The sequence below is a fragment of the Podarcis pityusensis genome, assembly GCF_964106645.2.
Source record: "Podarcis pityusensis genome assembly, chromosome: 10".
NCBI lineage: Eukaryota > Metazoa > Chordata > Lepidosauria > Squamata > Lacertidae > Podarcis > Podarcis pityusensis.
The window spans coordinates 64961962-64987513 of NC_138035.1; the positions used below are offsets into that span (position 1 = coordinate 64961962).

The window sequence follows — 25552 nt, forward strand, 5'->3', positions numbered from 1 at the left end:
GAGGAAATGAGTCAACACAGAGGAGGGCAAAAGAGGGCACATATTTGCATAAAAATTCCATGTGTTGATTTTTATGTATAGACACTTATTTGGAAATAACTACTAAAACTTAAATAGAAATACAGGGCATCTCACCATAGTAGCGTAGACTGTGACCGGGTGACCTGTGTTTCTGTTCAGTCTGCTGTCCGGGTGCTAACTGTTGATGAGTAGCTTCAAGGCCCCTCCTGCTCTCCCTTCTTAGGATTCTTTATCTTTAATTCAGACTTGGACCAGACACCTCTTCAGACAGTGAACACCTTTAAACAGAAGACTAACCTATGATATCCCTTCAAAAAGGAGGACTGTCGTCTGTAAAGTAGGACACCTGGCTATGCAGCAGGGATGGGTAAATGTGTCCATTTCAGTTTTGCTTCATTTCTCTCCCCCCCCCCCCCCAGTTTTAAGTTAACCGTATTTTCACATTAGTTTGCATTTTTTTTAAAAAAGGTGGTCTCATATAAATTCATTAGCATTTTCTTGCAGATTTCTCCTAATGCAGTTGTACCTCTGAAGTCAAACGGAATCCGTTCCGGAAGTCCATTCGACTTCCAAAATGTTCAGAAACCAAGGTGCGGCTTCCGATTGGCTGCAGGAAACTCCTGCAGCCAATCGGAAGCCACAAAACCCGTGTCGGACGTTCAGGTTCCAAAGAACGTTTGCAAACCGGAACACTCAATTCCAGGTTTGCGGTGTTCAGGAGCCAAAATGTTTGACTAGCAAGGCGTTCAGGATCCAAGGTACGACTGTACAAACATTCGTATGCAATATTGTCTTAATATACACACTTTCCCCAAGCAATTTCCCCACAAAACAATGCATTTTGTATGTTTTTTTCCACTTATATGTGCACACTGTACTCTGGTGTGTGCATATTCATACACACTGGTGGGCTGGTATACTTCGTTGCAGAATTTGAAGAAGGATGGCTGTGTTTCAGTTCTCGTACTGTTATGGAAAGTGCAAATAAAGTAAATTTGCCTGTAAATGTGAACTGAATTGAATTTCTCCCGCATCCCTACTTGTCAGGATGGGGTCTGGTTTTGTTATCAACTGATGACCAGCAGCAGCAAGAGGAAGTGGGAATGTGGGAATAGAGTTCTGCCTGGTACTGCCTTTACTTCCATCCCCTGGTCATCAACCTGAGGTTGGCACAGGAATCGAGGGCTGAAGCACAATGCTCCCAGTTCAAACCCCCCAGTAGAAGGCAACTTGTTACCAAACCTTCATCCAAATAAATATCCATAAACAGGTACAATCTAGTTAACAAGTATTAACATTGATGGGTCCCCAAAGCACTTTTATTCATGAGCTGGGAGTGAGATAAAAGCCATATGGAGGAGGAACCGAGTCTCTAGAAGTAGGGATAAACATAAGGAAATAACCTTCCATTTCCCCTACAATTTCATCTGTTTTCTTGAGCAGAATATTATTTTCCCTGACCATTTATTGAAACAGGCTGTGGAACTATGGACGCAAAGCTCCCTATTTAACTATAGGCTGTCTACAAGTTAACAGTTGGCAAGAATGTTACTGATGTCTCATTCAGAAGCAGTCTACAGGGTAAGATGAAATCTTGTTGGGGGAAATTCAAGAATTTTCATTCTTTGGGCTTTAAGAAACACACACACTGTCAAAGCATATCAACATGTTATAGTTAACCGAGGAGGTAAAACTCTACTCAAGCCATATTCCCAGACAAGTTCATTTTCTTATGTGGGTGGATTGCCCCCACTCCATGTATGGAAAAATATCCAATCCTTTAAAAATTCAACTGCAGTCTGAAGTAGTACAACCTTGCACAGAGTTATCGACTAACAAGAAGCATAAACCATGAACCAGGGTGGATAAAAATCAATGATTTTTTAAAAAAATAATAATTTAAAAAATCAGATTTTATTGATTTAACTTAGATTTTTTTAAATTTTAAATTGGATTTTTAAAATAAAATGCTTTTGGAGGAAAATGCTTTTGGAGGAAAAATCTTTCTAAAGACAGTCTTCTATTTACATTATAGTCCAAAGACTGTTCATCAGAAAATGATTTGTGTGCTAAAACTCTAAGCTTTTTTTTAAAAAACTGTTTAAACACATCAGTTTGCAAACATGGATACATATGCTATAATGTTATTGTTTTAGTTAAATACATTGTTTACATTGTTATTAAGGAAATGATTATTTTTCACCTTCCAATAAAGTACGGCAGAAAAGTTTTCCAAATATAAACAGTTAACTTATTAAACTTCACAATAATTTCATCATTATCTGTCTATGTATTTCTAATAGTATAACCAAATCAGTAATTTTTGATATAACTGAAAAAACTACTCTGAAAATTTATTATTCCAAAAATGAAACCTTCATATGGTTGTAAATATTAAGATGATACCAGCAAGAATTAGTCTTTCTGTAAAAAAATAATGATTTAAATCAAGTCTTACTGACTAGTGATTTAAATTGTGATTTAAATCACGATTTAAATCAATTTGATTTTAATCAAATCCACCCTGCCATGAACAAATAAAATGCTGAAAAGTTACCAATATATATTGATATCAGGACTATCCAGCAGAATCTCTCCATCCATACAACATTTGTTCTATCTACAAATCCATATGAGAGTTTTAAGTTTTGAGCGACAGAAGGAAATGAAACTAATCAGCATTAAATAAACTCAGTTAGAAATCACGATGGCTGCAAAGGTGATAGAAACTATCATCACAGTGTAGGCTATTATTGGCTTTGTGAAATTAATTGTGAACTTGGGGTAGGGCAATACAAATTAAATTCTTTACTGTTCTAAATAGGATTGACAGTTAATTTCAGCTATGAAGAATGCAAATGAGAATAATTTGGAAATCACCATGTTCAAAACAGAATCAGAGTTTTGCTCAGAGGTTCTGCTTCCCTGCACCTTACGATATGCAAAATGGCGCAGATGCTTGGACAACCCTTTGACACACTTCCATGAGGCACAGCAAAGTATCCTGGGTGTGCTTTACAAAGTGCATTCTAGTTCAATGCAGGCCTGGGCCTCCGATTACAAAGGGGGCCTCGATCAGCATATTCACAATCGCAGGGGATCCACTGGGGCGAATGCGGAGGAGCAAAGGCGTTGGCGGGCGGATTCCCTGGCTGGCAGTGTGAGAGAAAAGCTTCCCCAGCGTCCAGGGCACGGCCTGTGATCGGCTCCACAGAGGAGCGGGCACGGGGGGATGGGTGGAGGCGACCAAGGCTCCAGCAGCCAGCGCGCCACGAATGTTTTTCATGCTGTTAAAAGTTGGTGAGTTTTTGTTTCAAATCTTGTTTGCCAAAAATTAAAACCACACGTACCTTAAAGATAAGTGTGTTGGCTTTCTTTTTGCTAAACTTTTTTTTGAAAATGATGAAAAATTGATGAAGATGTGGCCATTTGTTAAAAATTTTGTTGACTAGGCCAGGAATATTACTTACACCCGAGGAGTACATATAGCTCAATGGGGATAAAATTTGGTGGAAACTTCATTTATCCCCAGGGTAAAAAAAAGGGAGGACACATTATCTACCTGGCCCGGGCCTCTGTCTGGCTCTGCAAGGCCCTGGTTTAATGACCTCGTGTGTTGCATGTTAATTCACAGTGGGCACAAATATCATCTTCAGATGCAAGATCTGGAACCCAGGATGTTGTACGCATGCCATTTTACAGTGTTTCAATGATATATCTCAGGGATGTACAATGTGTAGATCGTGAACTACTGGTAGATCACTGGGCCGTCACAGGTAGATCACCAGGGTGCTGCAGGTAGATCGCAGGATGACAGAAAGTGATCACTCCCCCCCCCAAGTAATATAAAAAATTGTGGCCTCTCCCCCCCAAAAAAATCTCAACATTTTGGGCAGTTAGCCACCATCTTGGGTAGATCATTGCCAGTTTTTCTAAATAGTGGAAGTAGATCACAGTTTCTTGGGAGTGGGCGTGCCTGATATATCTAAAATGAATACCTCACTGTAGCTTTTGAATTTATAGAAGACAAACATTAAGAGCCATGTTTCATCAATCATACACACTTTTGCTAAATTAAAAAGATGAACTCTTCAAAGGCAAACATGCACTTCACTGGTAATGCCAATGCGGATAAACTACATCTTTTGCAAGTGCTTAGCAGCATCCAATACACCGAGCCCACCAAAAAGCAAACTATGCATGATATGGAATCACAGAATCATGGATTTGGAAGGGGCCCTGAAGGACATCTAGTCCAAACCACTGCAATGCATCTCTACCAGATCATACATGACAGATGACTACCTAACCTCTGCTTATAAACCTTCAAGGAAGGAGAGTCCACCACCTCTCATGGGAGTCTGTTCCACTATCGAACAGCTCTTCCTGTCAAAAGGTTCTTCCTGATGTTTCATTGGAATCTCCTTTCTTCTACCTTGAAGCAATTGGCTTGGGTCCTACCCTCCAGAGCAGGAGAAAACAAGCTTGCTCCACTCTCCATGTGACAGCCCTTTAATTACTTCAAGATGGTTATCATATTACCTCTCAGTCTTCTCTTTACCAGGCTAAACATTCCCAATTCCCCCAACCATTCCTCATAAGGCTTGGTTTCCAGACCCTTGATCATCTTGGTTGCCCTCCTTGGCACCCATTCCAGCTTGTTAATATCCTTCTTAAACTGCGGTGCCCACAGAGTACTCCAGGTGTGCTCTGATCAAGGCAGACTAGAGTGCGACTATTACTTCCCTTGACCTGGAAACTATACTTCTGTTGATGCAGCCCAGAATAGTGTTAGCTCCCCCCCCCCCTGCACCCTTGATGACTCATATTAAGCTTGTGGTCTACTAAGACCCCTAGGTGCTTTTCACATGTACTATGGTAAGCCAGATACCCCCCATCTTATATTGATGCAGCTGATTCTTCCTGCCTAAGTATAGAACCTTACATTTGTTCCTAATGAAATTCATTTTCTTAGTATGGACCCAGTTCTCCAATCATCTTGAATCCCAACTCTGTCTTAAGCAACATTGGCTACTCCTCCCTCCCTCTCTCCGACTTCCTTCCTTCCCTCAACTATTTTTGGTGACTTTGCTCTTTGAATTAAAGGCAACATGTGACTGGGTAAAGCACCTCTTCAGTAGTGGTGGCACTACACAGAGACCGTATGGTGCCTGTATCCTGCTTATGCAAGGTGCCTGCAGCTGATTTTTGCCAGTTCTCTTCTCCCACTTAATGGCACCCCTCTCTCTTCATGACGTTCCCCCACACCATTCAGAAGGGTCACCCAGGCTTTTCATTTTGCACAGGCAGCTTAAGTGGAAAAGGTAACTTCGTACTGAACTTCTGGATAGAATGACCCCCTCATGTCTCCACGTCTACCCTCACCATTCCTCCCAAAGCAAAAAGGATGGTCTTTAGAAAGAGAGAGAGACAGAGCTGAAAATTCAGGTAGGGGTCTGGTATATCTCTGATGGGCTGGGCTCTGAAGAGGACCTCCAATGGCCACAGCCATACCCACCAAGCATTGCTTTTTGTTCTACATCCACTCTTCCGCCTGCTCTAAACATATTTTTCCCATCTCATTTCTCTCAGCATACTGTGAAATCCACTCCTATTTTAGTAGTTCACACATCTCTCATCCTACCTTTTGAAAGTACAATTTAGAAGGCTTCCCACCCCAAGTCTTCTACTTCTTGTAATTCCCAAAATATTTCTGTGATACGTTTCCAAGAGATGGGAGAGTATGGGTAATACGTTTACCAAGTATAGCTAAATGCTTTTTTTTTTTTTTTTTTTTACCATACTCCAGTGAATTTATCTTGATCAACAATGAAATGCTCACATGAATTCTATACTTTGAAGTCTAACGTCTCATGAAGGTGATGAGGCAACATCACATATGGGTTCTTCACAAATTTACACCTTATTTATTTCCTTACATACATTGTTATTGCTAGACAACAGAACCTGTACATGTTTGTGTGTGTGTGTGTGTGTGTGTGTGTGTGTTTGAGGCTGCACAAGTGATAGAAAGCATTGCTAACAGTCAAAGGATGTCCAAGCTAGTAGCTGAGTGGTCAAAGAAGAAAGAGGCCAACAACAAGCTCTAATAAATTAATCAGTATGGATAATCATGGATAAAACTAAGATTTTTAATCAGCTATCCTACGAACATGTGCTGCCGATTTAAGCTTTTGCACATCTGTTAATTTGAAAATTTTGAGTAATAATTCTTCCAAAGACTAAAACCTTGATCACACAACAGTTTTTAATTAATGTCCTCAATGTTTTTACCTGGTGTAGGATTTCTTTTAATCAGTTGACTAAATTATTCCGACACTGCTAACCCATTTACTTTCAGATGACAGTCCTAATAATCAATCCTTCAGCTTTAACAGTAATGCTATCTTATCTCATGCAGTCGCAACAATGCTGTCAGGTAGCTGGCAGATGGTTGCCCCGAGGGGCACACAAAACTTCACTTGCTGGGAATCTCCACTGTACCTTACAAATCCTGGTGATTTAGCTATACATTTGCCATCCGCAGAAGTTTTATTAGCTGGGAGCTGGGAGATAATGCATGAGAGGCACTTTGAACACCTGAATATGATGATGAGGATAAAAAACAACTCTAGTGTAATATTGAAACTTCAAACTGTCTGTAACAAATTAATCCTAGTGTCAGGAGCAACCACAACAATGCCTAGGAACTCTTAGTTTTGTGTGCAGTTGCCACTGAAACTGTAGTTTGGAGCATTTTCCCAGACGCTTGTTGTTTAGTCGTTTACTCGTGTCCAACTCTTCGTGACCCCCTGGACCAGAGCACGCCAGACACTCCTGTCTTCCACTGCCTCCCGCAGTTTGGTCAAACTCATGTTGGTAGCTTTGAGAACACTGTCCAACCATCTCGTCCTCTGTCGTCCCCTTCCCCTTGTGCCCTCAATCTTTCCCAACATCAGGGTCTTTTCTAGGGAGTCTTCTCTTCTCATGATGTGGCCAATGTATTCGAGCCTCAGCTTCAGGATCTGTCCTTCCAGTGAGCACTCAGGGCTGATTTCCTTCAGAATGGATAGGTTTGATCTTCTTGCAGTCCATGGGACTCTCAAGAGTCTCCTCCAGCACCATCATTCAAAAGCATCAGTTCTTCGGCGATCAGCCTTCTTTATGGTCCAGCTCTCACTTCCATACATCACTACTGGGAAAACCCAGATGCTAAAGTGTTCTAAATTTTGGATTGGTCCTGCCCACCTGGGCTGACCAGTGGGTCGCCCTAGTCAAGAAGAGCTATAAAAGCTTCATATTTGTTGGAAGACACAAGAACTTCCCACGCTGGAGGAATGGCAGATGAAACTTGTGGATTATATGGAACTGGCTGAAATGACTGGTAGAATCCGTGACCAGGGAGAAGAGTCGATGGAGGAAGACTGGAAGAAATTCAAAGACTATCTTCAGAAACACTGCAAAATTAAGGAATGTTAGAGTGATGTTGGACTGAAAACAAGTGGTTTCCAGCTGCACAGGTTAAAGTTAAGGATAGATTAAGATTAAAGATCAAGATTAAAGATGTTTAAAGAAATGGAAATTTGATATTAAAAGGGAAAACTTTAAAGTTATATGATTTTAAGATATTAAGATTAAGGATTAGGTTTAAAAAAGTTGAAGTTATATATTTTAACATTTTATTAAATTAAAGATTGGGATTAAAAAAGTGGAAAAGAAACTGCTGGACAAATAATGTGGACTGGAATACAAAAGAGGGAGGTATGAGGAAGTCTAGAAAATAAGTAATTTAAAATTGGAAATGGAAAAGAGAGTTTGTTTTTAATTGTTGTGTTTTGTGTTTTTATTGTTAAGTTTTGTATTGTTTTTTTGTGTGTGTTGTTTTTCTTGTTTTGTTGTTTAAAACTTTAATAAAAAATTATTATTTTTTTTAAAAAAAAGCTTCATATTTGGAATAGGATTTTAGGGCTAGCCATAACAATCTGGGTTATCAAACCGTTTTTGATACAGTATAAACCAGAAGCAGTCGCATTTATCATGTTACCTTCTTTCACACACAAAAAAAGGCAGGTGCGATTTAAAACTGTTTGGATATGGCTGAATAGCTACCAAGAGCTGCAGCTGGCCTGACAAATTATCTGTAGCTTTCAAGAAATGCTCTCCACCTACAGCCATGCTGTTTTTACTTTTAAGGCTGTAATAAAAAGCAGCTTGTTCCTGTGAAAATGTCGTTTTCTTTATGTATCTTTCTTAATAGAAGAAGAATGTTAAAAGCAATTCACCTGCCAGTAACTTAAAACTGTGGACACATATATAGCATGGAAGCAGAAGTAAATATTTTTATGAGTAGTGTTTTAAACTACATCCAGGTTGATAAATAGTAAAAGCATGCTCCCTCCCCCTTTGTTATGAAGAGATGCCTTATTTATCAACCCTGAACATAGGTCATTATACTGACTGTGACCATGAGTTCTTCTATTCTAGTAGCAACAGTTCATTCTCAACTGGCAACAGTTTTCAATGGTCTGTTCCTGTTCTGCTTAAGGACATATGTTTACTGTTTCCTTAAGCAGAACTCTTTGCTTCGTCTTTCACGAAGCAAAAAGGCTAACATCTGCAAACGCCTGCTTCCATCATCTAATAACATCTCCTACCAGCAAACCTAACACCTTACTTCATTATGTGTGATGGCTGCACAGTAAACACAATAAACTGAACTGAACTCCTAGGAAACTGGAGGGCAGCAGAGCGTTCTCTGGCAAAAGAGAGTCAGGGTAGCGGTAGGAAATGGTTCCCCTAGCATCTGGAACTGAATTCTCTCCAATTATTTCTGTTCCTTGGACATGAAGACATGCATAAAGGCACATGCCCCAAACAAGCATGCTGCTAATTTCTTTAAAACATCATAGAAGGTGAAAAAAATATACTATGCTCCTATGAACAGCAACAGAAAGCTGGAATTTGCAGATTAGAAAAGTTGGTTTGCAGGTAATCAAAATTCGCAATGGGCCTGGTATTATTTATTTATTTATTTTATTTTATTAAGTACAAATTAGAAAACATACATATCTACAACAAAAGAAAATACAAAAGAAAAAGAAAATACATATAACCAAGGAAAATAATTAGAGAATACTTTGTCTCTTTTCATATTTACAGTTATTTATACCTCTTTAAAATGCTATTCACAATAAAAGAGTGAAATGAAACATAAGATATCAGAAAAAAGGAAAAAAAGAACAAAGAAAAAATAAAGAAGTAAAAGAAAAGGATCATAGGTGAAATTTTTTAAAAGTAGTTAAGTATTCACTATACATAGCCGTTTCCCATCTATATTTATATTCAATTGTATAATCTCAACTTGTCCTTATCTATCTTAAAAAGTGTTTCTTTGTTTTTTTAGAAGTCTTCCACCATTTGCCTCATGCGTTTTTAATAATCCATTCGTCAGATCCTCTCTTCTTCATATTTTCCCTTTGGATTTCCTTAATGTCTCACTTTGTATTTTGTATATCACGCACAAGATTATTCTAAACCTGGTATTATTATTATTATTATTATTAATAGTAATTTTATTATGTGTGTACATAACACTGTGTCCATGGCGTTCTACATAATGCAATCAAAAGAAGACAAAAGAAATGTAAATGATATACCTTTGGCAAATAGATTTTATCACGATTTAGGAGTTGAAATGCGGGCTGACTTGTGAAACGTGATATGGATAGGGTGAAAGCTACAGTACATTTACGAGGATAGCTGGTATCAAGAGCATGAACTGAAAGAAATGTCACTCTGTGACACAGGGTGATATGTTAATAGTAGGGCACAAATAATGGGATTTCTGTGCAAACCTCCACCATAGAACATGACCTATATAGGGTATGATTGGAATTGCATTTATACAGTCAAATGTGAAATATTCCATCTTGGTTACAAGCTGGGGAACTGCGTCACTACTAATGTCCAATCTCACTTGCATAATGACACACAAATTCAACTGAATCCAACAATATTCTGAACTTCTGAATACTGATGGTTTGCCATGGAAAAACAAACACAGCATCTCAGGTAAAGGAAATGGAAAACTGTGCAAACTATGAGTCGCACTGAGAGAGAGAGAGAGAGAGAGAGAGAGAGAGAGAGAGAGAGAGAGAGAGAGAAATGTGTCTGCAAACACATTTTTGTCAGAATGGCTGGACCACTCTCTCTTTTAACATTCAAAGATTCAGCTGATGTATGGAATTGAGAGCTGGACCATAAAGAAGGCTGATCCCCGAAGAATTGATGCTTTTGAATTCTGGTGCTGGAGGAGACTCTTGAGAGTCCCATGGACTGCAAGAAGAACAAACCTATCCATTCTTAAGGAAATCAGTCCTGAGTGCTCACTGGAAGGACAGATCCTGAAGCTGAGACTCCAATACTTTGGCCACCTCATGAGAAGAGAAGACTCCCTGGAAAAGACCCTGATGTTGGGAAAGATGGAGGGCACAAGGAGAAGGGGACGACAGAGAACGAGATGGTTGGACAGTGTTCTCGAAGCTACCAGCATGAGTTTGACCAAACTGCTGGAGGCAGTGGAAGACAGGAGTGCCTGGCGTGCTCTGGTCCATGGGGTCACGAAGAGTCGGACACTACTAAATGACTAAACAACAACAACAAATCCCCCTCAGGTGTTATTAGACACAATGGAAAGTGGGCAAGCAAACAGATGACCGACAGCGCTCTCCAACTTTCTTAGGTTGCAATGACTTGAACTTATCCAAGCAATAGTGGCAAGGGGAGTTTAAATAGTAAGTACTGTGCTATGAGTTGGAGAGAATGTGTATTACTTTATCCTGTTCAGGTGCTGGGCCTTTGCTTGTCTTTAGAAAATGCTGAGCCCGAACTCAACCTGGAATCAGCCCTTCTAGGCTAGGCAAGATGAAAATAAACCTGAGATTTTTGAGACTAGAACTCTGGCAAAGTTACTGTTAAGATACATTTATTTGTTTTTATGTACTTTTATCCCTCATTTCTTCCAAAGAGACAAGGTAATGTACATGGCTCTCTCTCTTGCCATTTATTTCTTATGACAACCCTGTGAGATAGTTTAGGCTAAGCGATAATGACTGGCCCACGGCTACCCAGTGGGTTTCATGGCCAAGTGGGGTTTGAACTCCTAGGTCTCCAAGGCTGGCACTCTAACCACAATGACAACTGCTTAAATATATTCCCACTGTAGTTATTTATTTAAAGATTTATAAACTGCACTTCCTTATAAGATACGAACCAGTAAACAGGTATACTGCTTAAAATATGTAACCTCCTACTGCTATTTACTTGCGATTTGATTTCCCACCACAATTAGTACAGTGGTACCTTGGTTTACATTCATAATCTGTTCCGGAGGTCCGTTTCTAAACCAAAACCGGTTGTAACCCAAGGTACGCTTTCACCAATGGGGCCTCCCAAAAAATTTGTTCGTAATCCAAAAAAATGGGTTGTAATCCAACAAAAGGTTGCACACTTCTGGGTTAAACGTGTTTGTAATCCAAAACGTATGCAAACCAAGACATATGCAAACCAAGGTACCACTGTATTTCTCTTTTCATTGCAGGGTTGTTCATTTTAACATATAACATGAATTGAAACTGGGTTTTTTCCTTTTCTTTAGATTTTGCTTACCTCCAAATGCAATTATATTCAGAGAAGTTTTTGTCATCATAGTTACGCTGGAAAAAAGGAGAAACATTGCGAGTGTATGGAAGAAGCAGCTAATTTTCATTGAGCGTCCATCTAGTTTAAACAAACTTTTACGGAAGATTCAGTGTGGCAGCCTAAATCTCCATCAAATCACCAACAGGCACAACCCCTATCCTGATGGTGAGAACTCTGAAAAGCGGAAATTTGCCTGCTCCTTTTCTCAGTATTGTGGGGTATCAGGCCACCTTTATTCCTGCGTCAGGGCTGGCTGAAGCCTTGCTTCAAAAGTTACCCATTCTCGCCAAAGGAAGCAATTTCCATTTCCTTTTTGAACTTATTCTGCAGGAGGAGCTGTGCCTCATGGGCACTGCTGGGCAAAATGCCCATTGCAGTTATCTCTAAAGCTTCTCCCAGGGCTCCTTGTACCTCTTTTAAACATTATTAAAGAACGGCTCTATCAGGAACTCTGCACTCCATTATTAATTGAAGTGCCCTGCCTCCTCCCTTGCTGTTATTGTACTAAAACCTCATGTCACACTTATTTATTTAGCTTTCCCTGCTCTGTTGTGCTGCGTATCGACATATGCTCGGGGAGAAAAGAGAATGATCCGGTTGGAATTTGTGGGCTGGAATTCTACTTTCTGTTTACGCGGCGCGACAGCATTTACAGTCCCCTCCCCTCCTTGCCCCACTTCAAATGAGATGCTCAGGTCAACATTGGAGGAGACAGCCACAGTTCTGTGCGGTTCAACAGGGAAATGCCCTAATCGCTTATGGAGAGAAGTGTGGGAAACACAAGATCTTAAAAGCAAGACTGTAATTGAGGGGAGCCAGGGGCAGAGCAAGGGGGGTGCGGTGGGTGTGGGGTGCCCTGGGTGTCACCACTGAGGGGGGTGACAAAATGCCAGGCGGCACTCACTGCGGGGCCTGCAGCGTGCCCTAGCCATGTGTCTCCTGTGAGAGACGCAGTGGCTTAGATAATAATAATAATTTATTATTTATACCCTGCCCATCTGGCTGGGTTTCCCCAGCCACTCTGGCATAGCTGTCAACCTTCCCTTTTTTCACAGGATATTCTCTTATTCCGGCACCGTTTCCTGCTGCTATCCCAGATTGTTAGATATCCCACAGACTGTCCACAGGACAGGTGAGGCTGCTGATCCCTTATTTTCAAATCTGAAAGCTGACAGCTATGCGCTCTGGGTGGCTTCCAACAAAAGATTAAAAACAATACAGCATCAGACATTAAAAGCTTCCCTAAACAGTTGTCTTTTCAAAGTAGGATAGTTGCTTATTGCCTTGACATCTGCTGGGAGGGTGTTCCACATGGCGGGCGCCACTACCAAGAAGGCCCTCTGCCTGGTTCCCTGTAACCTCACTTCTTGCAATGTGGGAAGCACCAGAAGGCCCTCGGAGCTGGACCTCAGTGAACGATGGGGGTGGAGATGCTCCTTCAGGTATACAGGACCGAGGCCGTTTAGAGCTTTAAAAGTCGGCACCAACACTTTGAATTGTGCTCGGAAATGTACTGGGAACCAATGAAGATCTTTGAGGACCGCTCAGGCTCCACGCTGCCCAAACGGCCTGCCTGCTGCCCCCCCCCCCAGTTGTAGGGAGGCTGAGTGGGGGGAGGCAAGCAGACTCTGGAGGCCCCGCGGAATGCCCCGTCCCTGGGCGCGAACGCCAGGCACCCAAGTGGCTTCCTCCACCGCTGCTTACGGCTCACTCACACTTCTTCCATCCCCCCCCCCAGGGGAAACCCACCATTTACTGCTGAATCTGTTTTTATGTGGATTGAAGTTTGCTCCAATTCAGTGGTAAGCAGCGTGTTTTCCCCAGGGAAAGCAGTGGGGCGAATGAAAAAACCTCTCTAGGCACGTAACAAGTAGATGTGTGGAAAAGCTCCTAGTTACCCACAGCTCTTCTACCAAAGGCAGAGGCGCGTTTGGGACTGAAAAGCAGAGCCATGGGTGAGATAAGCCACCAGTCAGAGAAGGAGGGGTTCCCCTTGCCCTTTTTTCCTTACTGAATGGGTTGGTTCCATATTTAAGCATTGGAAAACGCCCCCATCACATCTAGCTTGGCCCTGCCTTTATCCACAGGATCTATACCGGCTTACAACATACCCGCCAACATTTTTCTGGTGAAAATAGCAACGCCCTATTCTGTAATAATTTTATTGTTTATACCCCGCCCATCTGACTGGGTTGCCCCAGCCGCTCTGGGCAGCTTCCAACATATATAAAAACATAACAAGACATTACATATTCATCAGTCCTACAAGAGATCTGTAAAATAACAGAAGCTGTATTAGGAGAAACTTCAGAACTACAGTGGTGCCTCGCAAGACGAAATTAATCCGTTCTGCGAGTTTTTTCGTCTTTCGAATTTTTCGTCTTGCGAAGCACGGTTTTAACGGTATTAACGGTTTTAAGAAAAAGGAAACAAATTCGCAAGACGTTTTCGTCTTGCGAAGCAAGCCCATAGGGAAATTCATCTTGCGAAGCAACTCAAAAAACGAAAAACTCTTTTGTCTTGCGAGTTTTTCGTCTTGCGAGGCATTCGTCTTGCGAGGTACCACTGTAGCTCTATAAAATATCTTCCATGACAACAATGCGTACTCACATTACAAAGAACTCAGAACCCACTTACTCTCAGCAGCTAGGAGTGCCATAACTAGACACTGGAGGGACCTATCAGGAGTGAACACGGACCCCATACCAAAATGTATGGGGCAAAAGCTCTACTAGAAAAGCTAACAAAAAAATCGAAATTAGTACAGGGACAAACAAAAGACGATGCCTTCACCCCGGTGTGGCTCCCCTTTATTACATATTCAGCCCAACAAGACAATGACCTAACACTCACACACACCCCAGCATACAAATTGATATGACTAATTTACCCAACAATCCCCCTCCCCTACACACACACACAAAAAAAAAAAAAAACCAAAAAAAAAAACCTCACTGAAATCAACTGAATGCAGCCAACCATGTTCTGGGCTCTCCAACCTCTCGCACCATCAACATACATACATACATAACCTATCCACGTGACGCTGACACAAAAACTTGGCATATACACTATGCCAGGGGTCAGCAAACGTTTTGAGCAGGGGGCCAGTCCACTGTCCCTCAGACCTTGTGGAGGGCTGGACTATATTTTGGGAGAAAAAATGAATGAATTCCTATGCCCCACAAATAACCCAGAGATGCATTTTAAATAAAAGAACACATTATACTCATCTTTCCACAGGGCCTGCAAGACAGAGCTGTTCCACCTGGCCTTTGGTTTGGACTCAGTCTGACCCCTATGCTTCCCTCCCCTTATGGTTTTGATCTATGGGCTACTTTTAAAATGAGGCTGCATTTTAAATTGCATTTTAACCTGTATTTTAAATTGGGTCCCCCCCCCCCATTATGTTTTAACTGTAATTTTACTGTTGTTAGCCGCCCTGAGCCCGGCTCTGGCCGGGGAGGGTGGGGTATAAATAAAAATTATTATTATTATTCACCAACCACCTCGTTTCGTCAGCAGACTTGGTGGACTGCTTGGTTTCCTGTGCTTCGGGCCTGGTAAGTGCCACTTGCTGAACATTGGGCAGGATACTTTGCTGGCATCTGCTATGTGGCACCCGCATGGTTTCCCATTATGGTTTGACTTCCATCGTACTAGCTTGGGTGATGGCATTCATCTAGTGTGGTTTGGCCCACAGCCTCAGACAGGACATTTGATAACTGCCTGTTACGTTTTACCTGCCCACACATGCATTTGAGACTTTTACATGTTTTCCTTGTTATGTTTTAATAAATATAACCTTCCTACCAGTACCCGTTGCTGAGTCTTCATCTTGGGTTTGGGGCAAAGTCGGTTGGTAAAAACAATTACTGAGTTGGATAGACCAATGGACTAACTTTGTATGAGGCAGTCTTCTCCAAACAGCTTGTCCTCCATATGATTTGGACCAGAGGGCACCAGGTTAGAGAAATGTACTGGAGAAAAGGCTAGTAAAATGTATATGTTCCTGTGTATGATGAACTAGCCATAAAAATAAAGTTTATTAAGGGTGATATCCAACATTTAAAAAGGTAAAGGTACCCCTGCCCGTATAGGCCAGTCTTGCCAGACTCTAGGGTTGTGCGCTCATCTCACTCTATAGGCCGGGAGCCAGCGCTGTCCGCAGACACTTCCGGGTCACGTGGCCAGCGTGACAAGCTGCATCTGGCGAGCCAGCGCAGCACACGGAACGCCGTTTACCTTCCCGCTGGTAAGCGGTCCCTATTTATCTACTTGCACCCAGGGGTGCTTTCGAACTGCTAGGTTGGCAGGCGCTGGGACCGAACGACGGGAGCGCACCCCGCCGCGGGGATTCAAACCGCCGACCATGCGATCGGCAAGTCCTAGGCACTGAGGTTTTACCCACAGCGCCACCCGCGTCCCATCCAACATTAGGCGTATTCAATTGCTGTCAATGGATATAAGTAACTTGTCAATTGTTTTCAGTGGGCCTACTCTTGAGTTTGACTTAATGGGATACCACCCTAAGGATTTGTTTTTTTCATAAAAATTATAGGAACCTGCAGCCTCTAATAAGCAGTAATTGCCATTTGTACTTCAAAAAAAACCTATTTTGTGAGTGAACCTGCAGATTTAAAAATCTTCAGTTTCGCATAGAAAAAAATGATGAGGTTAAGGAGCAAATAGGAATACAATAAGAAACTATTGTGCAAAACATTATGACTGAGGTACAAAGAACCATGTGACTCATTTTGCATGCCCAAGGGGCTTGTAGGAACAGCTGCCTTTTATTCCAAAATGCAAAGCACTTTTAAAAGTGAAAGCAGCATCCAAATGCAGCAGCTCTACTGATCCCAGCCAATGAGATTAGATAAACCAAACTCTGAATCACATTAGATTACCAGGGCTCATTAGTTTACCTCTTCTCTACCCTGGCATGGCAGGAAAAGGCAAAAAAGTAAGTGAAATGGACACTGCTATTGATTCACTCACCCGCCTTGGAGGAAATGGAGCCCATGCCCTTTTTACTTTTTGTCCTTTCCTGTTATTCCAAGCAAGGCAGAATTCTAAAAACTCCACTTTCCTTCCCTCAGGGCAAAAGAAGATAGAGCAAGTTAAATGGCAAGTGCACAATCCCTTGATCAGCAGGATTTGGAAGTCTTTAACATCTATGAGTGATCCAGTTTCAATTGGTCTTGTTTAAATTTAATCAATAGCTCAAAGTTAGGTATAAATGCTGCTTTTATCAGTAAGATGATGACAAAAACAGTTGATGGCAGTATTCTCCAAACCACTACAGGATGCAGTAAAGTATATGTATATTAAACCACAAAGGCATTGCCTTCTAGCTATCTTCATTGGTTTGACGGCAGATGAAAACACTTCTAAATAAGAAGCAAAATCACATCTACATATGTAGCAATGAGGTTCTCAACTCTGGCCTTGCTAGCTAGGGGTGATGGGAGTTGTAGTTCAACAACATCTGGGGACCCACAGGTTGAGAAAGGCTGAAATAAGTGCTTGTGCTTGATGATGAAAACAGAGAGGAAGGCAATGGATGAATGAAGAGCATATATCAACAGTGACTTTGTGAATGTTTTATTAGTCATATTAGGTAATTTGATGTCCCTGTTGAACTTCTTCATCAACACAGAGTGTGTGCAGCGAATGGAGCGTAGAAATAAAAAGCCATCCACAATATATTTTCTTAAGTTTTATTTTTGAAAACAGAACCACCAAATGCTGCAAGCCAACACTCCTCCTTACCAGCAACTTGCAAGACATTTGGTCAAACTAAATACAGTTTCAATTAACCAATTATCCTATCACATCCCATCCCTTCCCGCACCCAGTGCAGAAAGTAACTCCCCTTTTAATTAGGCAAAAAGTCGAGTGACCACAGGTGTCCAGCATACACCTCTGAAACCAACCTGGTTTCTGAGTAGCATTATTGACCACTTTAAGATAAAGAAAAACCAGCAACCCCCTGCTAGTCAATGATGCATAGCAGAAACAGCTAGCATTTTCCGTGTATGTTTAAGATGCATAGCTGTTGGCAAAGCCTTTGTGAAGACATCAGCAATTTGCTCTAGTCCAGCTATGTATTCAAAATTAACGATTTTATCATTAAACATTAGTTTTGCAAACTCCAAACGTAACCGTAATGTTCTGGTACGTCGTGTATTGCTCTCCGATATCAAAATGGCTGTCCCACTTTGGGAATCAATGTGCATGGGTACTGGGAATTTTACTTTTATTTTTAGGTTGGCAAACAGCTGCAAAAAACATTCTATGTCTCCGATAGCTTGAGAGCATGCACAAAGCTCGCTTTCTGTGTCTGACAGACAAATTATGTTCTGTCTGCATGATTTCCATGTGGGATGTGAAACACAAGAGCAGTCAAGTACAACATTCCTAGAGTGAACATGTTTACACATGGGGAGGGATGTTTGTCCAGCCAGCAGGTAAACTTCCTGTTTCCTTCTGGGCTGGGACAGACTTCCTCTGCATGTGACTAGAGGTGGGTGTGGCCTCACCTGTGCAGGTAATGACAAAAGCACAGGGCAGGGCAGCCATCTCTCTCTCTTTCACCACATGCATTGAAGAAACAATATCTACTGAGCCAAAGATGCCTTGTTGGCTTCCAGCCAAGAGAGGACAAAGGGACTGTCTTCTTAAGAGATAGATTCGAAGTATATGTTACTTCGTTAAGCTAAGTCTGCCTTCTGGGATCTGATTGTGAACAGAATGTGAGTAAACTATTTTTATACTTTTGTAAAAGACTGTGTCGTCTCTTCTATTTTATGAGGGAATAAGGGGGAAATGCCAGAACAGTTATTATAGAGGCTTTAGCGAGCCTGAGCAAACGCAGCCGTTGCAAACTTAAAATAAAGGGGAATGTTACTCTGCTGATATTGTGGAACTTGTTAACACAAGTTGAATAAGGATATCATCAGACAATATATCCTCTCCTGCATCCCTGAACATTCCCACATTCCACTCAAATGGGCCTTCATTGTATCTGTAAACAAAACCGGACACACCTTTATATTTGAATTGCTAAGACGCGTGAGATGCGGCACAAAGGATATCAAAACCCGTGTCATTGTGCGCCCTAAAATGTAACCTGTAATGCAGTGTGTGCTTCAGGTAAAACACCACTCTTTTTATGGCTTGAAAACACTGCTTGGTTGGGCTCTCAACAAATTTGGAAAGAAAATTAAAATGAAATGATATGTCTGGTCCTATGTCCTACTGACTTCTAAAACAGCAAAAGGCAGTGCCATCTTTCTTCAGAAATAAATGTGTCAAGAAAGAACAACTGTAGAGTTTTACTTTTATCAGTTGTGGCTCATGTTTCGTTATGGTTCCTGCACTATTTGGAATAAATGGAATCTGCACCAAAATTTCACAGTGCACCAATAAAGTGCCTCTGTTCAGATTCAGAGCAAGCTAACCATGCTTTTCTCCAGCATACTATAAATTAAGGGGTTCAAGCTGGAAAGTTCAAGTTTCTCCATTTCTGATTTCCTTTTCCAGCTGACACTTAGTAATTCATGGCTTCTGAGTGCTGCTAAGAATGTTCAGTCCTAATTGGGTTTCTGGGTTTTAAAAAATGCTTTGTACTTCTGTGTGTCATTATCCAAACTTTCTAATTACTCCCCTCTTATTTCTCACTGGCCCTTCCTAAGCATTCAGCATTCAGCCACCTCAATTTTCTGTTAGATGGAATTATATTATAACATCTTGTTCACCTATTTCAGGAGATGTTGTGTTAAGAAGAAAAAACTACACAGGCTTTTGTGTTGCTGAAGGTTTTAACCAAAACGTAGCAGCAAATTTATTATATTATGACACTTCCCTATTTTTCAGGAGTGTTTTGAGGCTTTGTTGTTTTTTGCTTTCTACTTAAGATTTCTGAGAGAGTTACAGTCAGTCAAAAGCATTGCTCTCTTTTTCCCCCTTCTTCACTTTACACTTTAATAAAATCCACAGCACAGCAGACTAGAACTGCTACTTTTCCAAAATCAAGAAATGGGTTTCATAATCGAGCCTTATATAAGAAATATGTTCCTAGCTAATCAGAAATGTTTCAGTATTTAATGTATTTTATGTCATCACAATAGTTGCCTGTACTGGACATAACACATGCTTTCTGGATGACATCAAACCCTATTTCATCCAGCAACCTCCTTCTCACATGAATAATAATAGTAATTTGTTATTTATACCCCGCCCATCTGGCTGGGCTTCCCCAGCCACTCTGGGCGGCTTCCAACAGAAGGTTAAAAATACATTAAAACATCAGTCATTAAAAACTTCCCTAAACATGGCTGCCTTCAGATGTCTTCTAAAAGTCAGGTAGTTGTTTATTTCCTTGACATCTGATGGGAAGGCGTTCCACAGGGCGGGCACCACTACCAAGAAGGCCCTCTGCCTGGTTCCCTGTAACCTCATTTTTCGCAGTGAGGGAACCACCAGAAGGCCCTCGGAGCTGGACCTCAGTGTCTGGGTTGAACAATGGGGGTGGAGACGCTCCTTCAGGTATACTGGACCGAGGCCGTTGAGGGCTTTAAAGCTCAGCACCAACACTTTGAATTGTGCTTGGAAACATATTGGGAGACAATGTAGGTCTTTCAAGACCGGTGTTATGTCGTCTCGGTGGCCGCTCCCAGTCACCAGTCTAGCTGCCGCATTCTGGATTAGTTGTAGTTTCTGGGTCACCTTTTAAGGTAGCCCCACACAGAGCGCATTGCAATAGTCCAAGAGGGAGATAACCAGAGCATGCACCACTCTGGTGAGACAGTCTGCGGGCAGGTAGGGTCTCAGCCTGCGTACCAGATGGAGCTGGTAGACAGCTGCCCTGGACACAGAATTGACCTGCCCCTCCATGGACAGCTGTGAGTCCATAATGACTCCCAGGCTGCGCACCTGCTCCTTCAGGAGCACAGTTGCCCCATTCAGGACCAGGGAGTTCTCCACACCCACCCCCTGTCCCCCCAATACTTCTGTCTTGTCAGGATTCAACCTCAATCCGTTAGCCGCCATCCATCCTCCAACAGTGGCTGACCAAGCTGTATCTAAGGAAGCCAAGAAGGGTACTAGCCCTCTCCAACTCCTCTTTCCCAGAGGTAGTATATAGCTAGCATGACTAGCAGCCATTGATAGACGTATCTTTCACTGATTAGGCTAATACCCCTTTTTAAAAGTTATCTTCAAATGCCATCACATCACCTTGTGATTGTAAATTCCATAGTTTAATGACGTGGCATTAAATTGTTCAAAGATCTCTTTGAGCAAGTCAGTGACCATCCACTTTGGCTAAGTCGATTTACTGTTGAGGCTTGGTATAGACTTATTGTTTGGTTAAGTTGGTACTCGACTTAAAATAACAGCTTAAAAGCATTGAGTATTGATGACTAATAGAAATGGGCTCACTGCCATTGGCTGTAGCAGTAAGTAATAAATAGGAGCACTACTGCCATGTGTCCCCTTGACCATGCAAGAACAATTGCTAAGAATTAAAACACAGTGATTCAGCCTTACAATTTCTTCCCATGGGACAATGTCTTACACACCAACTAACTCTGCAGTGCTCTGGGAACTGTGCCAAAATACTTTCTCACTCCCTGAATGAACATGACTTCAAAGATAGTTATTGCTATATTTTTAAAGTATCCTTGATGTTCATAATGAGCAAATGTTTTAAAAATAACCACGAACGGTCTTGTAAATGTAGTTATGATTTAATGGACTGCTGATGGAAATGCGCTGTGGTGATCAATTTATGGTGGTTTCATGTACACATTCATTTACCTTTGCAATGGCTCTCTGTGGCTCGCTTTAGATTATAATATCTCAACGAGCCAATATACGAATGATCATTTTGTCGGAGCAAAGGAACAGTATACAGCTCTGTTCACATGAGCCATGATTAAATCATGACGTCCCTAACAAACCAAAGTCATACCAGAAAACCATTGTTACCAGCTTTGGAACTAGTCTTTCTGATGAAAGAAGGAACTAGAGTTAATTAGGCTGTGGAGGGAGGAGCAAAAGGATGGGAGCAGGTGGTGCTGTGGTCTAAACCAATGAGCCTCTTGGGCTTGCTGATCGGAAGGTCGGTGGTTCAAATTCCCAAGACGGGGTGAGCCCCCATTGCTCTGTCCCAGCTTCTGCCAACCTAGCAGTTCGAAAGCATACCAGCACAAGTAGATAAATAGGTACCAGTGTGGCGGGAAGGTAAATGGTGTTTCCACGCACTCTGGCACTTGTCACAGTGTCCTGTTGCACCAGAAGCGGTTTAGTCATGCTGGCCACATGACCCGGAAGTTGTCTGAAGGACAAATGCCGGCTCCCTCGGCCTGAAGCGAGATGAGCGCCACAACCCCATAGTCAATTTTGACTGGACTTAACTGCCATGGGGTCCTTTACCTTTACCTTACCTCCTCTTGGCTTTTAAAAAATGAGTTATCATTGCCTGAAGTGGGCCAGTGAATCAAATGGGTCACATTATTGAGGTCAGAGTAATGGCAAGAAGAGAGGTGTTAAAGAGAGTATTTCCCCTGACATTGCAAGAGTTAATATGGCTGAGAGGCCCTGTTTTATATATTAATATTATTGGAGAACTTGATCTAGCAACCACCAGCTTTTCAGAGCAAGATGTAAAGAGATTACCCTAGATTGTTTTCTAAAAGCATGCCAAAATATACTTTATGTGAAAATAATGAGGCATCTTAAACCAATTAATATGGTGTGGGTTGGCTTCATGGTATTGTTGCTTTTTGCCTGTGGAATGCTAGCTAAATATATGTATTCCAATTACATCAATGTAACTGAGAGAAGAACTTCTTAATGTTTAGACTGAAGGGAGAATGCCACAAAAAAATCCATCATCTTTACTTGCTTCCTTAGTTAAATTACTCAATTTAGCACTGGTAGTCTGCAACAATGTACATTTTAATTACATTCCGAATTACATTTTAATAGTTTTATTTTCCTCCCTGCCTGCAATAATTTATCAGATGCTTTAAAATGCATTTGTTTTTCCATTTGGCAAGCATTTAGTTTTCATTGGAGTCTGTTTCTAATGATGCTGGACATTATTGTTGCTTATATATATTTATCCTCTTGTTTTTGCACCTGCATAGATCCCTATGTCAGCACAGCTCTGGAGCTGCGCTTGGTTAGCTAAATAAATTCCCTGTGCTAGCTGTGTAACTGCAGAGGATAGAAAAGAGCTTTTGTCTATACTCTGCAAATGCAGCAACTATCTATATTGTTTTAATTGTCTACGGGAGAGTTTGTGCCACAAACAAACCTAATGTAATGCAGTTGAGTTACATTAAAAATTTAATTGCACCAATATGCACAAACTTTTTGGGAAAGAAGCAGAAATTTCAAATCATGGACAACTTGAAGCAGGATAAACAAGGATGTACAGAAAAGGCCTAAAGGTGAATAAACCTGTCCTGGGAAAATGGTTGCCTCTGGCTTTCCTCCCTGACTCTTCCCAACCTCTCACTTTTTCTCGTGTAGTCAGAGCAGATCAGAAGCTTTCACATTTGTTTTACATTTACCACTGTTTAGCATCAGGCCCAAACCCTAAACTACTGTCAGTCTTAACCATGGTTAGCAAAAACAAGCTCTCTGCTCATAGCCATGGTTTGAAGCAAGTTTGTTTCCACTAACCTATTTGATACAAATTAAGGTTTGGTAAAGGGATGTGGGTGGCACTGTGGGTTAAACCACAGAGCCTAGGACTTGCCGATCAGAAGGTCGGCGGTTTGAATCCCCGCAACGGGGTGAGCTCCCGTTGCTCGGTCCCAGCTCCTGCCCACCTAGCAGTTCGAAAGCACATCAAAGTGCAAGTAGATCAATAGGTACCGCTCCGGCAGGAAGGTAAACGGCATTTCCGTGCGCTGCTCTGGTTCGCCAGAGTCATGCTGGCCGCATGACCTGGAAGCTGTCTGCGGACAAACGCCGGCTCCCTCGGCCAATAAAGCAAGATGAGCGCTGCAACCCCAGAGTCAGTCAGGACTGGACCTAATGGTCAGGGGTCCCTTTACCTTTACCTTTATGGTTTGGGAAAGTTTAGCATTCAAAACAAGGTGCTTCTGGCTGAGAAGGGGCAGCAGTTGGAGGGGGGCATGTAAGGACAAGGCTTGCTTTAGTTTATCTCTGTAAACACTTAGCCATGGTTTAACAGGACAATAATCTCCATACATTCATTACAATTTAATATATATATATATCGGTAATTGGAGTAAGAAAATTTCTCAGATTTGTAAAGTCGTTCATGTTCAGAGAAAAGGATCTTCATTTTTTTAGGCGCCATGTTGACACATTTCTCTGTTTTTAATCGCTTTCCCTTCAACTAACCTTCCTAAGAGTTTCTACTTAGTAAATTAATTTCCATTTAAGAGTAATCTTACAAAACGTATGGAGTCACCTTGTGCCAATAGTTGTGTTGCTTTGAGAATGTGGGTTATTATTTTGTAGGGCACTTACTTGAAACCTTGAACTGCAGGGCTTAAATAGAATAACCTAATAAAGGTTAGGAAATAATTATGCCCACTCAAATTTTCTCTCTAGGACTGTGCTTCTGCATACTGGAATTTTCAAAGATTGTCAGAGACTGATATCCTGTATGGGTTCCTGGACCATTTGAACCAATAGGAAGAGAAGAGAAAATGCATATTGGTATTGCAAGTATTCTTTGTTGGCAATTCTGAATGTTGGAAGGAGAGAGCACTGAGAGGTGCAACACTGTGAGATACAGGAATTGGTAGCTTGTTAATTAAATGTAATTGAAATGTGTCGATCAGCTATGGAATCCAGTGATTGTTCATCGAGGTCCTACACCACCTCTACACCAGCAATTAGATCCTTGGGCCCCAGCTATAGATCAGTTTTAAGATGTTCTACTGCTGCTATCAGTGCTGAACAAATGGTCTACAACCAAGTTAATATTCAAAAAGCTGTCTGTCAGTAGCTAAGTGAATGTTTGGAAGGATCAAAGTGGATTTTTGTGTCAAAGGTGATCACACTTAATAAAATATTCAGATTGCAGAAGATCATGCCGAACATTGGATCTAAAATCTGAAATAGCTTGCAGAGGTCTTGCACCATAGAATTTCAAAGACTGTTCTTTGTTTTTGTTTTCAAGGCTTGGACAGCTTGGCTTTTGTTCACAGTTTATTTTCTGAAATGACTTCATTCTATTCTCCCTTCTTATTTTCTTGCTAAAGATATTATTTTCTTGCTAAAGATATATAATGAATTATTACATGCTGTCATTGTTAATTGTAGTTTATGCTTTTTTGGGGGGAAAGGACTTCACTCCTGTTTTTTTTGTTCTCTCTGGTCTGCTTGATGAATGCAGATATTACATATGTTCAGGAAAAAAAGTATTAACAAATGAGGACATTTAATGCATGACCACAAGACACTATTTGACCCCACCCCCACCCCACTCCTCCTCTGCAAAGCAAAGTTCAGACCTGCTTATGTGGATCCCAGGGATGTTGTAGTACCAGCCAGTACTGGTACTTCCCTGGTACTGCAGTATTAAAGGCTCCCAGTTATACAACTCTTGAGAGCAGACTGATTTAAATAAGCTGACATTACCAGCACCAGATCTACAACTACTTCAGAGTAGCAAACAGAGTATTTAGTTGAGATGGGGAAATCCTTGTAACATAAGAAAAAGGAAGACTTGACTCTTCCTGGAATTAAAGAAATGGGCAAGTGCGACAATCAATCGGGCTGTTGCACATTTAAAAATTTTGTCAGGTAGCCAAAAGCTGCTGTTATCCTATTATTT

At 41.4% G+C, this 25552-nt stretch overlaps 1 protein-coding gene across 11 annotated transcripts in view; it reads right to left on the reverse strand.

Annotated features, from left to right (window-relative positions):
• Nucleotides 1–25552, reverse strand: part of TAFA5 (TAFA chemokine like family member 5) — a 353621-nt gene that overhangs the window by 25068 nt on the left and 303001 nt on the right. For 5 of the 11 annotated variants that reach the window (XR_013991162.1, XR_013991164.1, XR_013991165.1 and 2 more), the window contains 2 exons: nt 11689–11735; nt 136–299 (listed from right to left, as the gene is read on the reverse strand). The exons of 2 other annotated variants lie outside the window; for them this stretch is intronic. Coding sequence is in view for 2 of the 9 variants with exons in the window: in XM_081023879.1 (XP_080880005.1) it covers nt 11689–11735 (47 nt within the window). In the remaining 7 variants the exon portion in view is untranslated. The remainder of the gene's footprint in view (nt 1–135; nt 300–11688; nt 11736–25552) is intronic. 4 more of the 11 variants (XR_013991161.1, XR_013991163.1, XM_081023879.1 and 1 more) reach the window with 2 other exon arrangements.